At 42.7% G+C, this 24461-nt stretch overlaps 1 protein-coding gene across 3 annotated transcripts in view; it reads right to left on the bottom strand.

Annotated features, from left to right (window-relative positions):
- Nucleotides 1-24461, bottom strand: part of FRMD3 (FERM domain containing 3) — a 293937-nt gene that overhangs the window by 45994 nt on the left and 223482 nt on the right. For all 3 annotated transcript variants that reach the window (XM_077905595.1, XM_077905588.1, XM_077905604.1), the window contains 3 exons: nucleotides 18047-18121; nucleotides 17478-17546; nucleotides 10073-10197 (listed from right to left, as the gene is read on the bottom strand). In XM_077905595.1, the coding sequence (XP_077761721.1) occupies nucleotides 10073-10197; nucleotides 17478-17546; nucleotides 18047-18121 (269 nt within the window). The remainder of the gene's footprint in view (nucleotides 1-10072; nucleotides 10198-17477; nucleotides 17547-18046; nucleotides 18122-24461) is intronic.

Genomic DNA, 24461 nt, shown 5'->3' with positions numbered 1-24461 from the left:
CAAGGGAAAAGGTGGTTCCACAAGATTTATGAACATCTCCTACTGCTTAATGAAACACAACATAAAAGAAATCTCCTAAAGACCAGTGCAGTACTCCTAATATACATCTTGACCTGCCCTAAACCAAGGGAAGAAATTACTTAGCACAAGGTTGAAAATAGCAAGGAAGAAAGACACTGAAGCCATAAGATGAGGGTACATTTGTCTGAGACATAGCCATGGTATTCCACAAGGGAAGAAAAGAGACAGAATTGTCATATCTGATCATCAGGAAGTGGACCATACTCAGTGGAGAGTGGAAAAAAGAATTCAGAAGTAGCATAACCATAGCAGCCCTGAGTTGTTAAAGACTTCACCACTGATGTGACTGGAGTAACTGTGTTAGTGTATGTCTGGCTCTGCCTTGTATGATGTTGAAAGACTCACACATGGAGCAGAATGGAAAAAAAAATCCATCTGCATGTTGTCTACAAGAGACTCACCTTGGGCCTAATAACACATGCAGACTGAAAGTGAAGGGATGGAAACACATTTACCAGACAAATGAAAAACATGCTGAGGTAATAATGCTTACATCAGACAAAATGGACTTTAAAACAAAGACCATGTAAGCAACAAGGGCATTACATAATGATAAAAAATGATATCCAACAAGAGGATATGATAAGGTAAATACATGTGCACCCAATATTGGAGCACCTAAATATATAAAGTAAATATTAACAGACTTTAAGAGAGAAATTTATGGTAATATAAGAATAGTAGGGGTCTTTGAATATCCCACTTACATCAACGGATAGATCATCCAGACAGAAAATCAGCATCTTTGAATGACATTAGACCAAACAGACATAATATATGCATAGAACATTCCACCCCAAAGCAGAAGAATACACATTCTTTCCAAGTGCACATGAAACAGGTTAGATCACATGTTAGGCCACAAAACAAGTCTCAATAAATTTAAGAATATTGAAATCATGCCACATATCTCTTCTGACCACAATGGTATGAAACTAGGAATCAATAAAAAAAAAAAAAAAACTGGAAAAAAACCCACAAACATGTGGAAGCTAAACAACATGATACTAAATCACCATTGGGCCAAGAAAACAATCAAAGAAATTTTAAAAAGAGATAAATGAAAATGAAAACACAACAGTCTAAATTGTGGAAATGCAGTGAAAGCAATTCTCAGAGGGAAATAAAATGATAATAGGCCTACTTCAAGAAACAAGAAAATCCTCAAACAATCTAACTTTACACTTAAAGCAACTAGAAAAAGAAGAACAAATAAGCCCTTGCTAAGTAAAAGAAATAATAAAGATGAGAGAATAACAAATTACTGACTCTTGATTCCATCTTAGGTCATGATCTCAGGGTCCTGGAGCAAGCCCTATGTCAGGCTCCTGATCAGCGGAGAGTCTGCTTAAAGATTCTCTCTCTCTCTCTCTCTGCCTTTCTCCCTGTTATTTATCTCTAAAATAAAAAAATAAATCTTTTTTAAAAATGCATCTATACTGCTAAAGAAGAAGTTACGCTGTCACTGTTTGCAGATGACATGATACTATACATTGAAAACCCTGAAGCCTCCAAAAATATACAAAAAGTAATAAATGAATTCAAGAAAATTACAGGATACAAAATTAATATCCAGGTATTAATATCCAGATGATAAGTACCTAATCAGTACTAATTAGGTACTAATAACAAAGTAGCAGAAAGAGAAATTAAGAAAACAGTTACAATTATACCAAAAAAGATAAAATTCCTAGAAATAAACTTAGCAAAAGAGATGAAAGACCTATACCCTGAAAACTATAAAATGCTAATGACAGAAACTGAAGATGACACAAACAAATGGAAAGATATCCCATGTTCATGGATTGGAAGAATTAATATTGTTACAATGTCCATACTACCCAAAGCAATCTACAGATTAAATGCAATCCTTATCAGATAACCAACAGCATTTTTCACAAAACTAGAATAAATAATATAGATTAATAAAGCAATCTTGAGAAAGAGGAACAAAGCTGGAGTATCACAATTCCAGATTTTAAGATCTACTATAAAGCTACAATAATCAAAACAGAATGGTATGGGCACAAAAATAGTCACATAAATCACAGAATAGAATAGAGACCCCAGATATAAACCCATGATTATATGGTCAACTAATCTATGGCAAAGGAGGCAAGAATATCCAATAGATAGCCTCTTCAACAAAAGCCATTAGGAAAGCTGGACAGTGACATGCAGAAGAATGAAATTGGACTACTTTCTTACACCATACACAAAAATAAACAAAATGGATAAGAGACCTAAGTGTGAGACCTGAAACCATAAAAATCCTTAAGGAGAACACAGGCAGTAATTTCTCTGACATAGGCAATAACAACATTTTTCTAGACATGTCTCCTACTAAGGCAAGCAAAACACAAACAAAAGCAAAAATAAACTGTTGGAATGACATCAAAATAAAAGGCTTTTGCACAGGGAAGGAAACTATTAACAAAAAGAAAAGGCAATTTACTGAATGAGAGAAGATATTTACAAATGATATATCTGATAAAAGGTTAGTATCTAAAATGTATAAGGAACTTACATAACTCAACACCAAAAAACCCAAACAATCCAATTAAAAAATGGGCAAAGGACTTGAATAGACTTTTTTTCCAAAGAAGATATACAGATGGCCAACAGGCATATGAAAAGATACTCAACATCACTAATCATCAGGAAAATACAAATCAAAACCACAGGAAGATATTACCTCATACCTATCAGAATGGCTAAAATAAAAAAGAAATAACAAGTGTTGGTGAGTATGCAGAGAAAAAGAAACCCTTCTAAACTGTTGATGAGAATGTAAATTGGTGCAGCCACTATGGAAAACAATATGGAAATTCCTCAAAAATTAAAAATAGAAATACTATATAAATAAGTAGCTTCACCACTGGATGTTTACCCAGTAGAAATAAAAACACTAATTAAGGAAAATATATGCTCTATGTTTATTGCAGCATTATTTACAATATCCAAGATAGATACAAAGGCAAGCTAAGTGTCCACCAGCAAATGAATGGATAAGGAAGATGTTGTATGTACATATACTATGCACCCATAAAAAAGGATGAAACTGTGCCATTTCTGACAACATGGATAGACCCGAGGTATTATGCTAAGTGAAATAAGTCAGACTGAGAAAAACAATTACCATATGATTTCATTCACATGTGGAATCTAAAAAATAAACGAACAAACAAACCAACATAAAGTAGAATCAGACTTAGAAATACAGAGAAAAAACTGATGGTTGCCAGAGGCTTGGGGGGAGGTATGAGCAAAACAGATGAAGGGGAGTGGGAGATTCAGGCTTCCAGTTATGGAATGTATAAGTCAGGAAGTATAATGCACAGCATAAAGTCAATGATAATGTAATAGTGTTGCAAGGTGATGGCAGCTATGCTTGTGGTGAGTGTAGCATAATGTACAAATTTGTCAAATCACTATGTTCTACATCTGAAATAATGTAACATGGTGTGTCAATTATATTCAAATAAAAATAAAAGAAAGACAGACCTCAAGATGGAAAAATACAGTAGGCCCCACAGGTCACCTGTTATGTGTTGGGTTGGAGGGGGTGAGGTCAAGGTTATGGCTTGCTTGATGAGCAGGACAATACTCCTTTTATATGCTCAAAATGCTTTCACAGGTTCACATACAGACTTTCTAGAATTTCAATGATATCATCTTAAGCAACCTATGGTTAGGACTAGACACTGTAAACAACCCTTTAAACACACCCTCACCCCTCCACACACAGAGCCACACCCATGACACATCCACACACTACAAAACATACAAATATGTACAGGGACACACACAGAAACAGCTAAATGGTGTCACAGGAGAGCTAGTTTTATCATACTCTCCTTAATTTCCATCTATTCTATTTCATCTATTCCATCATCTCTTTAATTTTCCAACTATTCAACAGGTATAGGCACATTCTCAATCATATGCAAATCCAAGCCACCCTCAATCCAACCACATTGACACCCTGAAGACACTCCTTTATGGAACTTCTGGTGTCTCCACTGTGCTTTCACTTTGCTAACAGGAGGGTGTCAAACACTTGGAACTTTTACTTAGTTTTTTCTACCAAGGGGAAGAAAGCATTGTTTCCTGCCTGTTTATTTATGCCAGACTGCACCATTGCCCTGGTAGACAAGAATTATGTTCACTGGGTGGCAGTAATTGCCAGCTGTGAAGTCCCACATGATTGATGTTTTTCACTTTCTCTACCATAGTCCAGCACTTTTCCATAACAAAAAATACACTCCACCAAGCATTTTGCTGTTTACACTATGGAGACTCTACCTTCCATAGTGCATGTGATTTTACTCAGATTATTGACTCCTTAAAATGTCATTTTTACCCAGAACAATTTCCACTTTCAATTTTTTCTTCTCCCAAAATTCTCATAAGCTCCACATGACACTTTGCAAATGGTCTGCTGTTCTCATAGAAGGTTTTCCATAGTGCTAATCAAGTTGCTAATAAAGTAACTGAGCAACTTTAGGGTAATAATGAAAACTTCTCCTGTTGCTTAGTGGTGCCTAGGAGCTGATTTTGTTTTTTCTCTACCCAGACACAGCCAACTTCAGAGCTAATCCTCCAGCTGTCATTTGAATGAGTGGGGTCACATGTTCTCCCAGAGAGCCACTGCGCTAATATGGGCAGTGATGATCTCCACAGCTGTCTCTGAGAAACATGAAGCTCTAGGAAGAATAAAGAGCTTATCAGACAAATGAGTTGTTATAACCCCATAGAGTCATGATGGCAGCACAGATGCCACCACCACAGCACCCATGTGAGACTCAGGTGCCAGGATCTTCCCAGGACTTCACTGAGATTGTGTCTCCAAGAGTTAGGAGTTAGGACCTTCTCTCCTCCCAACCTGATTTTTAAGAAATAACCAGACAAGTCTTTTAACAGAACTCAGGCTGCCGACCTTGACCTGTTCATGGGTCAAGTTCCAAAATGTTTGATTTGAAACTCCCTAAAATAAGAATCTGAACCATTATACAGAGTTGGGGAATAGTGTCCAAGTGTCCTCCACTCCCTATCTGAAGCTCAGCAAAGCAATGCACAGTATGTAACTCTCTCAATGGCTCCAATGTTTAAATGAAATCATTTTTGCCATTGACTCCCTGTGTGATACTGACATGTCATGTAAGCCTTCCTGTGCCTCAACCATGTCATCTTTAAAGAGGCTGAAATCAGGACACCTGGGTGGCTCAGTGGTTGAGCATCTGCCTTTGGCTCAGGGCATGATCCTGGGGTCCCAAGATTGAGCCCCACAGCAGACTCCCCATAGGAAGCTTGCTTCTCCCTCTGCCTATGTCTCTGCCTCTCTCTGTGTGTCTCTCACGAATAAATAAAATCTTTAAAAACATATAAAAAACAAAGAAAAATAAAGAGGCTGAACTCTTTTCACTCTCAGAGTCTCTTACCAAGAAACACAGTCTGTTCACAAAAGTGGAGATATCTTTGTTTAAACCTGTGTTCTCTGCCTCTCTTCTCTTTATATACCAGAGAAATACCAATCGATAAAATAAGTATTTATCCCTATGGATTGTCTAAATCTCATTGCATGATACTCAAAGACAAGACACATGGAGCAGAATCAGACTTTAAAATAGTAACAGAGATATATTGGTATCAAGAACACAGAGCTACGTTCACTATAGGAATCATAACTTTGAATTTCATGGGACCTAAAATGATTTTGTCCTCTTTCTCTAGATTGAGAAGGTCATTCCATCTACTGGACATTTAATAATACTGTCATTCTTACTTCTTTTCCTTTTAAGTTGATTCTATATCCTGGAGATTAATAGGATTTTCCCGAGCTTCGAAACCCACAAGATGTCCCATAAGGGGATTGTCTAATAAAAAAATTTTATTAGACATTTATAGAGCCATTTTGGATTTTTTAAGAGAGTAACTTATCAGTTTGACTTTATAGCTTGTGAAAGAATTTAAGATTCTTCTTTAAAGTAACTGGAAACATTGAGAAGGTGGCTTATGGGTTCTTATCACATATCATGAACATTTTTATTTTTATTGCAATTAATTATAATGTATGAGTTTCTTGTCCACAGCATTCATGTTAAAGTCAGGGCTAGGATTTAGCCATGGAATGTCATTATAGAAAATGGAGCAAAATGGAAGCCTTTATTTGAATGAGGTAAAGGGTCCAGGGGAAAGCTTGTCTAGTTACCTGTTATATCCTGCGGATGATACCTGGAGCCACAGTGGCCTGACTTCCATATTCCCCATGGAATCTTTATTCCCAACTAGATTTCCATCTTTCTAGATAAGACACAGTTACAACTTTTCCTTTCCTTTCTCCATTCAATCTTGGGAGAATTGTGATCTCCAGAAAAGGCAATTTCCACTAAACCAAATATTCCAGGTATATGAGCGGGTAGAGGTCCATGGTAAGCCACCCAAAATGTATCACGTTGCATTTTATTTTGAATTGAAGCTACTTGGGAAGCAGCTAGTGCAAGGACACTCAGACCCTCCTCTGTCCCCCTGTGAGCAGGAAACAAATCTCCCTTATGAAAAACACCCTCCCTATAATGAGAAGTAAAAGATATCCTTATCACCAGAGATGGGGACTTCAAAGCTGAGAAAGCTGTAGGAACAAACCTTGTTGTTTTTTCTAATCTTTTTTTAAAGATTTTATTTATTTATTCATGAGAAACACAGAGAAAGAGGCAGAGGCACAAGCAGAAGGAGAAGCAGGCTTTTCATAGTGAGCCTGATGTAGGACTCGATCCCAAAACCCAGGATCACACCCTGAGCCAAAGGCAGATGCTCAACTACGGACACCCAGGCATCCCATTTTTTTTCTAATCTACTAGACCTTAGCCTAAAGTTTGCTTGGAATTCCCTATTAATTAAAGCTCCCAAACACCTGTTTTCTTTACCCTGTCACTTCCTCCTCAATTTATTGTCTCTTTGTCTAAGATGTATACAAACTGCCTGCCTTCATCATTTCTTTAGGTCTCAGTTTTATTGGGGGGCCTCGTGCGCACATAATGAAACTTGAGATATTTTTCTCCAGTTAATTTGTCTTATATAAATTAAATCTTGGTCCAGCTGAACGACATTGAAGGGGAAAACTTTTTCCTTCTCTACAAGAGGAAGCCCAGAAAAATCACTGGGGATCAGAAATGAAAGCTACTTTTATTATACTTGAAAAACATACAAAAACAGAGAGGGTACTAGAAAACGTAGACAAGCAACATGGGCCCAGAAACCCTTGGGCTAAGAAGACTAACTTCAGTATGGAACTTAGAGAGTTTGTTGTTAAGGCCATGATTACACTAAGACCATCCTCATTGTCATCATCTTATAACTCAGCTAGGGATAAAGGCATCTCCTAAGGCCCCACCCTTCCTGTTTTGCATGCTTTCCTTCTACTCATGGAATTTGGGGCATCTACCTGTCCAGTTCTCCTTTAAAAAAAATTAAACTTCCTTTCAGTGCTAATGGCACAAAAACAGACACATAGATCAATGGAAAGAACAGAGAACCCAGAAACGGACCCCCAACTCTATGGTCAACTAATATTCAACAAAGCAGGAAAGACTATCCACTGGAAAAAAGACAGTCTCTTCAATAAATGGTGCTGAGAAAACTGGACAGCCACAAGCAGAAGAATGAAACTAGACCCTTCTATTACACCATACACAAAGATAAACTCAAAATGGATGAAAGATCTAAATGTGAGACAAGAATCCATCCAAATCCTAGAGGAGAACACAGGCAACACCCTTTTTGAACTTGGCCACAGCAACTTCTTGCAAGATACATCTATGAAGGCAAGGGAAATAAAAGCAAAAATGAATTATTGGGACTTCATCAAGATAAAAAGCTTCTGCACAGCAAAAGAAACAGTCAACAAAACTAAAAGACAACCTACAGAATGGGAGAAGATATTTGCAAATGACATAGCAGCTAAAGGGCTAGTATCCAAGATCTATAAAGAACTTATTAAACTCAACAGCAAAGAAACAATCCAATCATGAAATGGGCAAAAGACATGAACAGAAATTTCACCAAAGAAGACCTACACATGGCCAACAAGCACATGAGAAAATGCTCCACATCCCTGGCCATCAGGGAAATACAAATCAAAACCACAATGAGATACCACCTCACACCAGTGAGAATGGGGAAAATTAACAAGACAGGAAGCCACAAATGTTGGAGAGGATGTGGAGAAAGGGGAACCCTCTTGCACTGTTGGTGGGAATGTGAACTGGTGCAGCCACTCTGGAAAACTGTGTGGAGGTTCCTCAAAGAGTTAAAAATAGACTTGCCCTATGACCCAGCAATTGCACTGCTGGGGATTTACCCCAAAGATACAGATGCAGTGAAAGAACGAGACACCTGCACCCCAACGTTATAGCAGCAATGTCCACAATAGCCAAACTGTGGAAGGAGCCTCAGTGTCCCTCAAAAGATGAATGGATAAAGAAGATGTGGTCTATGTGTACAATGGAATATTACTCAGCCATTAGAAAAGACAAATACAAAAAAAAAAAAAAAAAAAGACAAATACCCACCATTTGCTTCAACGTGGATGGAACCAGAGGGTATTATGCTGAGTGAAATAAGTCAATCAGAGAAGGACAAACATTATATGGTCTCATTCATTTGGGGAATATAAAAAATAGTGAAAGGAATCAAAGGGGAAAGGGGAGAAAATGAGTGGAAATATCAGAGAGGGAGACAGAACATGAGAGACTCCTAACTCTGGGAAACAAACTAAGGGTTGTGGAAGGGGACGTGGGCAGGGGGATGGGGTGACTGGGTGACAGGCACTGAGGGGGGTGACATTCACGGACGGGATGAGCACTGGGTGTTATGCTGTATGTTGGCAAATTGAACTCCAATAAAAAAATATACCAAAAATAAATAAATAAAAATAAACTTCCTTTCAGAAAAAGATTTACTAAAATCATTTACACTTCAGTGTGAAGTAGCTGCTGCTTCTCCCAAGGATATCTACATTCTAAGCCATATTTTCATTACAAGCTGAAGGGTTTTCCCCTATAGACAAAATTCTTCAATTGAAGCTGCAGGTGAAAGAGATCTTTTGGAGACAGACAGACCTGCACTCTTGGAACTGCCCAGTACCCAAAGTCTAAAAGATGAAACCAAAGTCATTTAAAGTTAAGGAAAGCATGTTATATTTGTGTTCAGGGTTCCAAGAACTTTGAGTGCATTTTCAAATATACTTTGAAATTCATGTGTGAGATTACTTCCCGAGGTGTCTATAACAAGCAGTGTGGGAAGATTCTTCCCTGAAGTAAGTCCTTAAAAGCAAAAAGCTTTTGCTTTTTGTACAGTTGTACAGTCCTTAAAATACAACTTTTGGGTTGAAGTGGACTATGTGTATTTTAGCTTGTATTAAAACTATCAGAGAAAGGCCTCTGGAAAAACGGAATATAAGTAGAAGAAATATTCAGGCAGAGCAGAATGACCAGTATAAAGATACTTAGGAAAAATTCTTTACAATCACTAATTTAATTATAATAAAAACTTACCACTCAGTAGAACTTTCTATAGTGATGAAAAAGTTCTTGGTCTGATCTTTACATAATGGTAGCCATTAGCCACATGTGGCTATTACTCATTGGAAGTGCAGCTAATGTGGCTAGAATTGAATTTTTAATTCTAACGAATTTAAACAGCCACACATTGCTAGTGGCTACCCTGCTGGACAGTGGGGGTCTAACACCATTACTCCTTTAACACATAATTTTTAAGACTACTTTGTATCCATGGCCTTTCTCCAGGGGAAACTGATAGAACTCTCAAAATAATGCAGTCTTCCAGCTGGAAACAGTTTATTTTCTAGGAACAGTTTGTGACCCATTCGATTCCCCACCCCAACCATTACCTAGGTGCCCAACCATTGGTGCCTCACTCGTCCCTTTAGGGTAAGCCTGCAATGCCAGCTTCTGGAAGGAAGGGTACTTACCTTCACCCAATGGAAGTTCTTCTTCTTGCTCCCTGGGGGAAGGCAGCAGGGGCTGCAGGGGCTCCATGTTAATGATGAGCTGTTTGTTCAAGGAGTAGGAACTACGGCTCTGAGTAATGTTGGCTCTGAAAACAGACACAAACCGGGGGGAATTGGTCTCCGAGGCAAACACCAGCCGGTCCATCTCAGTCGGCTTCCTGAGTTGGGAACTGTCTCTGCACTCACACACTGGATGAGGCCAGTGGTAAAGGCAACATAACACTGAAGACACACACAGCCCTCTTCATCCTTAAGGTTCTGACAAAATGTTCACATGTTCTAATGCAATGCAGCGAAGGAAACCTATTTCCCCATATGTCACCAGATTCAAGCATACTAGGTGACACCGAAAAACACAAGAGGCAGGTGTCACTGACCTAGATATGCAGACAGGTGAATTAAAGGCATCACTCAAGTAATTTAATAACCACCAAAAAACCAAAAACGAAAACAGAACCCAGTCAGAGAGATGGTACAGGCATTCTATGGCTCCGAGCTACCTTGGTGTTGCTGGATGTCCAACATTTAATATCAGTGTTTAATGCTCACATTCAAATTCACACTCCTCTCACCAGCCAGCCACAGACACCCTACTTCTGAGGCAGCAAACACGTGTCATTGGCTGTGAAGGGCAGCAGATGGCAAGGAAAAATGTACGAGTGTCATGTCAAGACTAGTGGCTGATAGCAGGAAGCCTGTCTACACTGCCTGCTGCAAGGAGACCAGCTGTCTGCCTTGAAAGACAGGGAAGTGGGGCTCCTCTAGTGGTGTTTCAGCACTTTTCCCCTCCCTAGGTTTCCTGTCAAAACCCCAACCAACCCACCCTTTAAAGATGCTGTGAAATGTCTCCTACCCTTTGGTGCCCCCTTGGATGGGCACCTGACAACACATTTTCACAACACATTTGCACATTCTCTCTTTCTCCCCTCATACTACTCTCCCTTCTTTCACAACTCATGGCATTCAGCACCTCTCTCTGTATTTATTGGTGTACTAATCAGTCCCACCTTGAGAAGCACCTTAAGGGCAGAAACTGATCTATCCATTCTGATGCACTTTACAGTGCCTCCCTAGCTGTCTTATTAAGGGCCATTCACATTTGAAATAGAAGTAAACTAGGACACCTGGGTGGCTCAGCAGTTGAGCATCTGCCTTCAGCTCAGGGCATGATCCTGGGGTCCTAGGATCAAGTCCCACATCAGGCTTTCCTTGGGGAGCGTGCTTCTCCCTATGCCTGTGTCTTTGCCTCTCTCTCTGTGCTCTCATGTATAAATAAATAAATAAATAAATAAATAAATAAATAAATAAATAAATCTTTAAAAGAAAGAAATCTAAGTAAACTAAATGCGATCCTGGCTTGACAGAAGCTGCCATTTCAGATTGGCATGAGTGTTGCCCCTGCCTTATAGCCGGGGCATTCCTATTTGGCATGGGACAGGGATGGAGAAGAACATGGTACCCTCCACAGCTGGCACTGGCTGGAGAAAAAATTACGAGGACTAGCTTTGCCATGGACTCCTGTCCTTCATTATTTCACTTGCCAACCACTTACTTGCAGCTAATACGTATGCAGCATTGGATGGCCTGCCTCGTTCTGGTGAGCCATGGTCCTTGCATTAAGGAACTCACTCTCTAGCACTATGATTTTCATACTTTTTGATGGAGACCCACATTAAGAAATGCATCTTATATCATTTCTCTGTACACACGTGGGGAGACATACAAGTAAAGCAAATGTTTCATGCAACGACAGTAACTCTTGTTATGTGTGATTCGCTTTTTCCCCCCATTCTAGTTTATTTTGCTTGAAGTGCTGGTCTTTTTTCATTTCATGACTCATTAATGTGCTATAGCCACAGCTGGAAAAGCACACATCTCATGGAGGAGACTGATGGCCAAGGGTCTTCTGTAAACTCTAAGGAGGGGCACCTGAGGACCGTGGAGCTTTCCGACCTCAGAAAAGCTCATTTTCCATTGCTACTCAAACTAGATCGCTCTAACCCACCTCTGACACCCACGCCAGTTGACTGGCAGCAGTTCCATCCTCCAGAAATTACTGTATATCATCAAGGAGGGCCTGTAATGAGCCTTTATGGAGGATCTTTTGCTCCACAGCAGTGCCCCCCCCAACACTCTTCAATTGGAGATGTAAAGCATCATGCCCCTTGCCCCATGCCACCCCCTCAACACTGCAATATCTGGGGATGCCTGCATGGCACAGCGGTTTGGCGCCTGCCTTTGGCCCAGGACGCGATCCTGGAGACCCGGGATCGAGTCCCACGTCGGGCTCCCGGTGCATGGAGCCTGCTTCTCCCTCTGCCTGTGTCTCTGCCTCTCTCTCTCTCTCTCTCTGTGTGTGACTATCATAAATAAATAAAAATTAAAAAAATTTTAAAAAAACACTGCAATATCTGGGCAACTGCTCTGTGTTTAGACAGCCTGAGTTAACTAAGAGTGATCTCACAGGTGTGAGCCTACCAGGCACTGGCTGGTCAGGAGGATGCTGACTCAGCATGTATGCCCACAGGCTCCTGCTGTCACACTGTAGCAGAGGCCTATGGCCAAGGTCAGAGAGGTTAGGGTCTGCTTAGGGTTAGGCTAGATGAACCCTACAGAGAATTACAATCCTGAGACCCTGAGTTCTATGATTCAGAGATGAACACTGCCTCCCAATAAGTCCAAGACTCAGATAAACCCAAAAGTGGGCACAGCTAGAGTTTCCCTAGAGCACAAAGAATCTAGGGCTCCAGGCCTGGGTGTTGGGCCCTGGGACAACTAGAGAGTAAGACTGAGCAAAATTAGAATCAAGAGGCATGTCTCCTATCCTTTCTCTACTAACTCCTGCAGACTATAGGTTACCTTTTTATATTTCTCTCCTTGTGACCTTTTTAAAGGTGCAACTGATCCTGGCTTCATTTAAATCAAGAGCCCACCAGCACAGTTATGCTAATAATAAATATAATGCCAGAATTTGATGGTTTATATATATGACCATATTTGTCTTTCTCAGTGTACCTGTGAGACAGGCAAGAAAAATACCATATTCACAGATCAGGACATCGAGACTCAATGAAGTTATAGAACTTGACTAAAGAAAGACACTTAGAGTTGACTAACTCAGATCATCTGATTCTCAACAGTGCCTCCCTGAACTTTCTGCATGATTTATCCTATAGTGCCTGAGAGAGGACTCTGTTCACTACGGCTAATGTCCACTGTGTCAGGTGATCTTCTAGAAGATATGCCAACATCCTACTCAGCTCCCACCCTGCCCTTATGCCTGGGCTCCTGATGTAACAGCTTCTCTGGCTGGAGTCCCCTCAAGCCAGGCAAGGGTCAGTGTTGTGTTTCCCATTCTCAGAATCTATCCGTCAACTGATTCTGCAAAATGCCTGACCCACTTTGTACTCAGCACAGAACAGTTTTCTAATGAAACCATCACTAGGAATTCTACTGAGGTAAAAAGGTTTTCTTTTGAAAGTGCAAGTACATTCTAAGATTGGCTTCAAAAACTGAAAGCATAATATAGAGCAACTGAAGGCTTGTGGAATTCCTGCACTAGTCCTTGCAGTGAAGCAAGTGCTGTTGGCCCATCATCAAAACTCCATCTGAAGAAGCTTTAATGAGGACACGTCTGTTAAATTCTAGCTTCGTTTTTGGATGAGAGTTATAACACCATCATCTCGCATTCGTATGGCACTTTCGAATTTTTTAAAGCACTTTATTTTAATGCCCATAACACAATCTAGAAGTTGGGCAAAGTAATATTCTGAATCTCATTTTACAGATGAGTAAATTGATGATCAGAGAAGTTCAGACTTACCCAAGACCACCCAGCTTGTAAGCAACACAAACTAGATTAGACTACACAGTTTATAAGCAACACAACCAAGTTCATGACTGGTGGGCAGCCCGGGTGGCTCAGCGGTTTAGCACTGCCTTCAGCCCAGGGCATGATCCTGGAGACTCGGGATTGAGTCCCATGTCAGGCTCCCTGCATGGCCTGCTTCTCCCTCTGCCTGTGTCTCTGCCTCTGTGTGTGTCTCTCTCATGAATAAGTAAATAAAATCTTTAAAAAAAATTCATGACTGGTGCTTGTTTCAGGTCCAAATGCTGCTTCTGGGTGTGTCCCAGTAGTGGCTGCTATGCCCAGGTGGCTCACACGGTCAGCCCTGGGCTCAGTGAGCTGCAGCCTTCTGCCTCACGGCCCCTGGCATAAGTGGTTGATTCTCACCAGGTAGCCAGCCCAGGAGGACTTTGCTTAGAGACCTTGTCATCAGTAAAGATCAGTGAACTATCATGAGAATTAGCTTTTTCTCTTTTTGAAAAAAAAAAAATTCCCAAGACAGTGTTCTCAATCTGTGTTGTGTCTCTCTAAATACACACACCTCAGCAAAAGTTGTATTCCATGAACTCGCTGTTCTTTGAAGAGTACACTCTCAAGTGGGAAGAAAGACAACTAACTAAAGCCTTACTATCACCATTCTAAAGGAGTGGTCATCTCTGAACACAGCAGAGAAAGGATTCATTACTATATTCTCACTTTTGACAGCCACATCAAAGAAGCCAAAATAATTCAAAAATAATTGTTTGGGATCCCTGGGTGGCGCAGGAGTTTGGCGCCTCCCACGTTGGGCTCCCGGTGCATGGAGCCTGCTTCTCCCTCTGCCTGTGTCTCTGCCTCTCTCTTTCTCACTGTGTGCCTATCATAAATAAAAATTAAAAAAATAAATAAAATAAACTCTCAAAAACTTTAAAAAAAATAATTGTTTAAGGGAAAAAGTGTCCTTCCACACAACTGGCCACTGGAAAGAAATAAGAAGTTGCTACTGGAAGGATCTATCTCCATGGCTCTGATAGCACTACTGCCTCCTAGCAGGTCAAGGTCCCCAGGGCAGCACGTTGGACAGATCTCAGGTCTTCTCAGAAAATCGCAGGCACATTGCTGTCACCTCACACCCCTGATTCATATACGCATTCAACAAATATGTACTGACCTCTACTATGTGCCCAGTGCTGTGTTAGGTGTTGGGTGATACACAGATGACCAAATAGGCACAGCTTTTCCCTCCCACAGCTTGCTTTGTATTATTACTTTAAACAAATCTTCCTTGTATTGTCAGATTTGAGACATACTGCCACAAAGCTGAGGACCAGAGAGGTGTCCTGAGCATGTGGACTCAATAGGCTTTCATATACACATAAAAGGGTTCAGTGGAAAGGCAAGAAATACCATATGAACCAGAGTCTCAAGGGCCCATAGGTCCTTGTTTGCAGTAACATCCCTGGGGGGCTTTAGAAGATTCCAGAAAAGGGAAACTATAAATTGATGCCTCATTTCCCAGCCCTTCTGGCGGTTTGGTTCTGTCCATTCTGGAAAAAGATTCTCACTATGGCCACTCTGCTCCTTTTACACAGCCTGGCTCCTCAAAATGTGGTCCCTGAATCAGCATGGCCACCATCTTGGAGCTCATTAGAAATGCCAGATTCATGAATCGGGAATCTGATTTTAAAAGACCTGTAGGTGATCCCTGTCCAAGTTAAAGTTTGAGAAGCCCTTATCTAGGGATCCTTGAGTCCCATAAACTATGCAAATCTCAGTCAAAAAGAGAATTTTTTCAAATTATTTCTGATCTCATTATCTATCTATATATGATAACTATGGGATTCATGGAAAATCTTACATATTGAGAATATGAGCCTCTGAAAGCATATTGTTAAAAACAGTTTCCTTCTTTGTATTTGTGCTGTCAAAAGAACTCCCCAGCATCAAGTATTTCTTTTTTCTTTTTTTAAAGATCAAATACTCGCACTTCAATTTAGAAAAATAAAACCCAAGCGGAGCCCCTGAGGTGGTTCTGCCTCCCAGCTTCTAAGAGAATGCCAGAAGCTTTCTGGGTAGCAAATGCTACAAAGAGAAGAATACAGGCTTAGGTCTGCCACACACAAAAAAAAATTTACAACTTGAGATAAATCATTTAACTTCTCTGAGACTCAAGTTCCCTTGTCTATAAAATAGAAGCATCAAATTAGATGATACTTAAGGTCATTTCTGGCCCAGAGTCTAGAAAAGTTCAAATGATACATTTTATCATTTCATCTTTTTCATTTCTGCCAGAGTGACTACGATTTGTGGTAGAAGAGGGACTCTAAAGACTATATTAAAAAGAAGTAAATAACAAATAAAAGACCAGTGTCATCAGTGGGTAGGCTCTAAGACTTTCACAGTTTTGCACTAAGGTACCTCCAGACAATGTGCTCCAGCTTCCCTAGCCCTACATCTTTCTCCTGCTTCTTAATGCAGGAAAGACCACTTCTACAGACGTGCACATGACAGCTTCCACTGGGTCACCCAAACCAGGAAGGAATTATTCTCTGTAGACATCTGCATGGGATCTCGTGCCAACTGTAGTTCTGCTCCCTCGTGTGGGAGAGAAGTGTTGTCTGGACCCCCATGCCAGGCTGGTTGGGCAACATTTCCAAGACCCAACAACCCGGGAAATAAGGAAAGAAGCACCCAGTTCACTGGGTCATGCTGGAAACAGAGGAGACTGGGCAAATATGAGCAAATATGAGCCTAAGGGAGACTCTGCCAAGTCCAAAGGCGGGGAAGGAAGGAAAAGGTGCCAACCAGTGTGTGGCAGCCTCCTAAAAAGCATAACTTAGGATGATCTTGCCTTCAAAAAGGAAAATGTCATGATGAGAATATTCAGCTTTAGATATCTAGCATGTTTAAGGTTGAGAATACGCAATGATCTGTGCATATTGTGGTGATATAAAGTCCAACATGACAAAGGGAATATTTAATTCCTATGAACTGCATAGACTGCCACATTATGAAGATGCATACCCTTGAACTGCTAATGACTACATTCCTCATTCCCCTGAGTGAGCTTTGGGAGTAAGAAGCCCCAGGAGTGATGAGCACCCCCAGCCTTCCTCCTGTGAAACAGTCAAAGAGAAGTTGGGCCAATGGGAATTGGCCACATCTGACGAGGCAGAAACAGAAGAGTGTTCTTAGACAGCAGGATGATAGCTTCAGCCAGGAGACGACACCCCTGTGCCTCACACACTGTTCATGTGGCAATCCAGGCCCAAGCAAGCCAATGATTCCTCCCCACAGAGCAAGCAACTCAAAATGGAGTCAGGCTGCACTCACACCGTGGCCCTGTCAAGTCTGTCCCACAAAGATTTCCAGGACAGCAAGAGTGCCGTGCCTGGAAACAGATGTGCCCAAAATGACACAGGCAGAGGCAGCTGGTGCCCTTATGCCCTTTCCCATTATAGAGGATTTGGCAAAGCAGGCTTCTAAACCCTTCCATCCATCCCAGAAGCCTCCCGGAGCCCTGGGGATGACCCCACATACCTGTGCACCTCTGGAGGCTCCCTCTGGATTTTGGAGCTGGCCTCTACCACCTCTTTGGCAACTTTACCACTGCAAAAGAAAAACACAATGTCTGTGCACAGATACTCAGAGCAGAAGGGGAGTAGTGTGTGTGTGTATTTTTTTTTTTTAATTTCACAGTAGCCTGATCCACTCTAGAAATCTATGCCTTCTCTTCCTCCATGAGAGAAGTTACTATGGAATTTGAGGGGAGTTCATGAGTGTAAGACATGAGTGGAGTAGAAATGGAGGATCAAAGCAGGTGTACAAGCCAAAATACACTGATTTATAGGCAAAGTATTCAAAAAATCAATGGCTGGGATGACTGGGTGGCTCAGTGGTTGAGTATCTCCTGTTGGCTCAGGTCGTGATCCTAGGGTCCTGGGATAGAGTCCTGCATCAAGCTCCTCATGGGGAGCCTGCTTCTCCCTCTGCCTATGTCTCTGCCTCTCTCTGTGTGTCTCATGAATAAATAAATAAAATCTTAAAAGTAAAAGTCAGTAACTGCCCCCACCCCAACTCATCATCAAAATGGAACCACAGGTACCCACCTATATCGAAATCTACTTCCTTTAAAAAATATCTTGCTGCTTGACACAGTCTTGATCTGACTGGATTTCGCGTACCTATAAGAAGCAAAACAGAGTTGGTAGTGATATTGTAAAGTCCAAATGAGACATGCTATATAAAGTGTGATAACTGTCAAATATTAGAGTCAAATTAGTCAAATATTTTTGACTCTAAGGAATATATGCTATTGGAGGATTGCACATGTGCACACACACCTGAAAGAGAAGTTTCACCAAAAAAACAAAACAAAACAGTGTATTTCACTATATGTATACTCTGCTATCTCTTCATTTTTTTTTTAAAGTAGGCTCCATGTCCAACATGGGACTTGAACTCGACCTGGAGATGGAGAGTGACATGCTCTACCTACTGAGCCAGTCAGGTACTCCTCTTTTCTTTCTAAATGCTGGTGGTAGCCCACACAGTTTGGTTTCATAATCCGTTAAAGGGGTCAAGACCTGCAGAAAGGACCAGGCAATACTGATGATCAAAAGGGATTCTTTCCCAATTTCCATTTGGAAGATACAGAGAAGAGTGGGGGTGACTGGGTGATGGGCACTGAGGTGGACACTTGACGGGATAAGCACCGGGTGTTATTCTATATGTTGGCAAATTGAACAACAACAAAAAATAAATTTATATTAAAAAAAAGATACAAAGAAGATGGATTGTGTCACAAGGTATCAAGTTTCCAGTTGTGGGGGTGGGGGTGGTGAGGGGAATTTTCCTGCCTGAGCTGAACCAACACTGCAGTAGAAGACAGCTTCCTGGTGACACAGGTCACTCACCATGTCTCAAAGAACCCACCTACTGTGTACTGCCCAAAAGAGAGCACAAGGGCTCTTGTGGACACAGTCACTGGCTTGGATATGTTCCGGTTAGGTCGCCATGACCCAGTGCCCTTTAAAAGAACCCAGGCTGGTAAATGACTAAGACACACGTGGAATAGGAAGCCCAGCCAAGCACTGATTCAGCAACTCTGAGTGTGCCCTTAGCCATGAACAAAACCACAGCACTCTGAAAACAATGAGACCGTGGGCTGCATACAGGCCACACCCAGGGTGCCAAATTGCTGTGAGGCTGACGATGCCTCTTGGTCAATAACTTTAAGCCTTGTGCAACTGAACCCAACCTAGAAAGAATGGTCTCCAAGATTTCAGGACCATTTAAAATACTGGGAGTCACAAAATCTTAACAGAAAAACCACCCAGAGCAATATGCTGTATAGAATTCTGAGCAAAGATGTGCACACAGCCAGAGCTCTGGTTAGAAGTTTCCATGCGGGCAGCAATCCCCACCACTGGGCCTGGTTGAAGCCCTGGTTCATCTGTTCAGCAATTGTTTTTAGTTGTTGTTGTTGTTGTTGTTTTATGATAGTCACAGAGAGAGAGAGAGAGGCAGAGACACAGGCAGAAGGAGAAGCAGGCTCCATGCACCGGGAGCCCGACGTGGGATTCGATCCTGGGTCTCCAGGATCGCGCCCTGGGCCAAACGCAGGCGCCAAACCACTGCGCCACCCAGGGATCCCCTGTTCAGCAATTGTTAACCGAATGCCAAGCCAGCTCCGCACACTGCCGCTAGGTTTAGGGAAGACACACGGCCTCTGCATTCATGGAGTGTAAGGTCTAGAAGGGAAATGGATATTAATCTAAAAACCAGACACATAAGTGAATAACTCTATATTGTGGTGGGGGGCATGAAGGAAAAGATGCAATGATTGCACGGGAGGGGGAGACTAAGCCAGCGTAGGAGCCAGGGGTCTGAGCTGAGATCCGGGGAGGGGAAGGTGTTAGCCTGGCAGGTTGTGGGCAGTGTTCTGGGCAGAAGGCTCAGCAGGCATAAAGCCCAGAGAGCTTAAGCACTGGAGGAACTAAAAAGATCAGATGTGCATCTCCCCACGTTATTATTATTATTGTCATTACAAGCCCCAACACATACATTTTCCCCCTCATTTAGCAGGACCTGACCTTGAGCTATGCTAGTTAAGGATTTTGGCCTTTTCCTCAGAACAATGGAAAGCCAGAGGAACGCTCTTTTGCAAAGAAGCCCCTTCTCCCCTTCCACCTCTGCAAAGGGACTGAGACAACACAGAAGGGCACTGGGGACAGAAAAAGCACAGGGAGAATGAGACAGGAGGGGAGGGGGTAACCTGGGGAGGGAGGTACAGCCTATGAGATCCCACCCAGGAGGCTCCTGACACCTGGTACACGCAGTGCGGGCTGCTGGCCAGAGCTGGGCTGTGGATCCACACGCAGTCAAGAGGATAAAAATCCCCAGCAAGCTGTGCTAACATGGGACAGAGTCCCAGGGGGCCCTCCTCCTCCAGCGAGGACACACATGCCCGGGGTGCACCTGCCCCCGCCACCACCACCCCAGCCCCAGGGAGCCGTGAACCCAACACGTTGTTATCTACGTTTCTCAGGGAGCCTGAGAAAAGGGCCGTCTTCATCTCCTGCCCATCTTCTTGGCAGGGTGGTTGCTCCCAAGCCTCAGAGGTAGGCGACAGGGACCTTTAAAGAGCTTCTGCTTTTTTCAGTGTTTGTTATTACTGTTCTGGGGCAAGGTAGTCTGCTAAAAAGACAAAGAGACTTAATTGGAGTTTTTAACCCATGAAAGTAATGTTACATTGTACCGACTATACTTCAATAAAAACATTAATTAAAAAAGAAAAAGAGCCTTAATTGGAGTTTTCAAAGGCAGCTCTGTGCCCAGCTTATAGAAGATACCAAAAGCATAAAATGGTGAGGTAAGCCCAGCTGCTGGAGGGAGCCCCTTGTGGGGAGAGGGAGCGGCTCTGCTTTTCAAGGGTTCAGCCCCAGCTCTGCTCCTCCAGGGCCTCAGAGGAGGCCGCTGCCTGTCCCACCAGAGCAGCCTCTTGGTGGGAGGCTCTCAACTGCGCTGCATCTACACAAAACCTCAGAGGACACGTTTTGCAGAAAAAGTGAACAGCCTGCCTGCTCAGGACGTGAGGAGTAGAAACGTCATTAGCTTCTTTCAGGCAGCTGATGAGTGCTTGTGTCATGTCGTTTGCTCAGAGACACTCTCCCCAGAGCCTTACCAACTCCTCACCCTTCCAAGCGTGCAGGTAGATGCCCAATCGCGTTGGGGTTGGGAGCTTCAAATAAATTTGAACAGGGAGGGGGTGTATACCAGGAGGGTTATTCCGAGAGAGCCTGAACAACAGAAACCCCCAAGAAATGGGAAGCACGGGAGGATGGAGGGAGATGGTCAGGGGAACAGAAAGGTGGCCACGTGATAGGACACGCCTCCAGCTGTTCCCAAACCTGGCTGTATGCCAGCAGCACCTGGAATAAGGGTTAGAATGCCAGTGCTTAGGCTTGGTCACTAGAGATTCTCATTCAGCAGGTCTATAGTGAGTCCAGGAGTTTGTTTTTTCATCAAACACCCTGATGTCATTCCAACCTCTGAGTCCCCAGATTCTCCTTGAATGACCCAAGAGGGGGTGTTTTACCTGGAAGAGCAGAGGCCCAAGGATCCTACCCGCTTTTGGTCCTGCGACCTTGGGCAAGTCATATAGCTTTTCTAAGCCTTAATTTCTCCATGACTTTTTTAAGGGGGGGAAGGTATGACAATACTTAATTACAATGGTATTCTGAGGAGAGTTAAATGAGATCAAATCATTTGATAGCACCTATTCATTGTTTAAGTTTCCCTCCCTTCCTAATATCACTCTCAAAACCTCTCCATTGACTTCTCACTAATCAGCCACCTAAGCCAGTCCTCTGGGCCATGAAGATTCTGGGGGAACTGTTCCAAACCCTCTGCAGCCAGTAAGAGACCCTTTATGCTCTAAGGGTACCTGAGTGGCTCAGCGGTTGAACATCTGCCTTTGGCTCAGGGCTTGATCCCAGGGTCCTGAGATCGAGTCTTGCATCAGGCTCCTTACAGGGAGCCTGCTTCTCCCTCTGCCTCTCTCTCTCTCTCATAAATAAATAAAATATTAAAAAAAAAATCCCAACTAGCTGATAAGCACTGATGTTCAGTTCACCAGGCTCTCACATCAACAATGAGCCCAGAGCAAAAGTCTGCCCACTGCAGGCAAGAATGCACAACCTAGCTAAAAAGCAATTCTCTCTCCTCCAGCCTTCTTCCTCACCCACCCTCTCCCCACTGCCATCTCCAACTCCCCATCACAATCCCAGCGCAGAAGCTACAGAAGACTGTTCTCAAACATCTGACCTCACAGAGAAATCCACAAGCTCCCCCATTTACCAACACCTGGCTTGACAGCAACTGTGTATCCACATGGTGGCCTTGCCACAGCTCCCCACCACCCCTACCCCAGAACTGCCAGGGCAGCCACTGGACCCAGAGACCTCCTCCCCCCGCATTAGGGAGCTCTGCCCAGTCCTGAGGCTGAAGCTGTGTTTTGAATGTGGTAACATGTGTACAATGTGCCGTGCGTGCAGATGGTGCCTGGGATGTGCAAAGTGCTCAGTCAGGAACAGCATCCTGAGATACACACACAGCCCAGCCCTGCACCAGCACACCGCCCCTCGCCCCTGCCTCTGACCTCTCCCCTGGCACCTGCTACTATACATGCTGGGGATGGAGGTCAGGCTAGGTGCTGTGGAGATCCTGGATGGTGCTCTAAGAATTCACTTCTAGAATTAACAATATAATTTCCCATTTTATCACGGGTACAGCTTCTGGAGTAACCACCGCAGTAAAAACAGGTTATTACTGAGCACCTACTATGGGCCATATGCCATCCGAAGCATCTCAAACATATTAGTTTATCCTCACAGCGCCCTCCTCCACCTTTTTATGAGAGGAAACTGAGGCATAGAGGGGTTAAGTCACTTAATGGTAATACAATAGAAGCTGGAGGAACTTGATTGCAAATCCAGGTCTGTCTGTATTTTTATTTTTTTATTTATTTTATTTTTTTTTTCTGTCTGTATTTTTAAAATAACGTGTTAGCCATGCAGGTTCTCAGACTTCAAAGAGCATCAGATTCACATGGCACGATTCTCAAAACACAAGTTTCTGGTTGTGAGGCTGGGGTGATGCCCAGGAATCTGCATCTCCAGCAAGTTCCCAGGAGATGCTGATGCGGATTTACAGTCCCTACTTTGAGAATCACTGGATTAGAGCATTTAACCCTAGCCTGCACATTAGCACCACATGTAAAAGATTTATTTCTACCAATATCTAGATCCCTCATCCCAGATTCTGATTTTTTTAAATAACAAATTGATTGAGATATAACCCACATAGCATGGGGTTCACCCTTTTAGACTGCACACTTCAGTGGTCTTTAATATAATTCACAAATTTTTTTAAATGAGAAATCATTTTCATTGCCCCAGGAAAAACCAACCTCCCATTACCCTCCTCATCTCGTCCACTCCCAGGGCTAGACAAGTGCCAATCTACTGTCTGTCTCTTACATTTCTCTATTCTGGACATTTCAAACAAATAGAATCGTACAATATGTGGCCTTTTATGTCTGGCTTCTTTCCACTTAGCGTAATGTTCACAACTTGGTGTTTTTTTTTAAAGCTCCCCCAGGTGGTCCTAATGTGCAGTCAGTGCTGAGAAGCACTGCTTTAGAACATTAGTACTCAAAGTGTGGTCCATGGGCCTGCAGCGCAGCTTCACCAGGGACCTTATTAGAAATATGGACCTCAGGGGTGCTGGGGGAGCTCGGTCAGTTAAGCATTAGGCTCTTGATTTCGGCTCAAATCATGATCTCATGGGTTGTGGGACTGACCCCAAATCGCCCTCCACACTCAGCAAGGAGTCTGCTTGAGATTCTCTCCTTCTCCCTCTGCTCATCCCCCTCCTGTCTCTCTCTTTCTCTCAAATAAATAAATCTTTAAAAGAAGAAGAAGAAAAAGAAGGAAGAGGAGGAGGACAAGGAGGAAGGAGGGAGGAGGAGGAGGAGAAGAAGAAATATGATGCCCCACTTGGATCTACTGAATCAGAATCCACATTCTTACAGGATTTCCACATAAGTCATGTGCTCAATAAAGTGTGAGAGGCTCTGATATAGGGAGTTCTCAGGATCCTTACCTACCAAGTGTTCTGTTTCTCTGACAAAACGCATACCAAACTCTGGGTAAGAAATTTCTTAGGGACTGCCTTTATGCCCTACACAATCGTGGACAAAGTTGGGGACTAAGAGCATAATTTGAGCCTGTACAGTGTCCCCAGTGCCTAGCACAGTGCATGGCATAAAGCAGGTGTGTGTGACAGACTCACTGAATGGAAACTCCCTGAGCCACTGAAATCTTCAGTGAATCTGTGTGCTTTCAGGGAACCAGCACCCTGGGGGTGGCAGCACCTAGAAAACACATGGCATAAAGGCATCTCTGAAATGGTGACTGTCTACCAGAGTTTTGGACTCCATTCCCAGGCAGCAGATCTCAG

This window comes from Canis aureus, chromosome 1 (assembly GCF_053574225.1).
Source record: "Canis aureus isolate CA01 chromosome 1, VMU_Caureus_v.1.0, whole genome shotgun sequence".
NCBI classification, from domain to species: Eukaryota; Metazoa; Chordata; class Mammalia; order Carnivora; family Canidae; genus Canis; species Canis aureus.
Note: the sequence above shows the minus strand (reverse complement) of the source record. Positions and strands in the feature narration are given on the sequence as shown.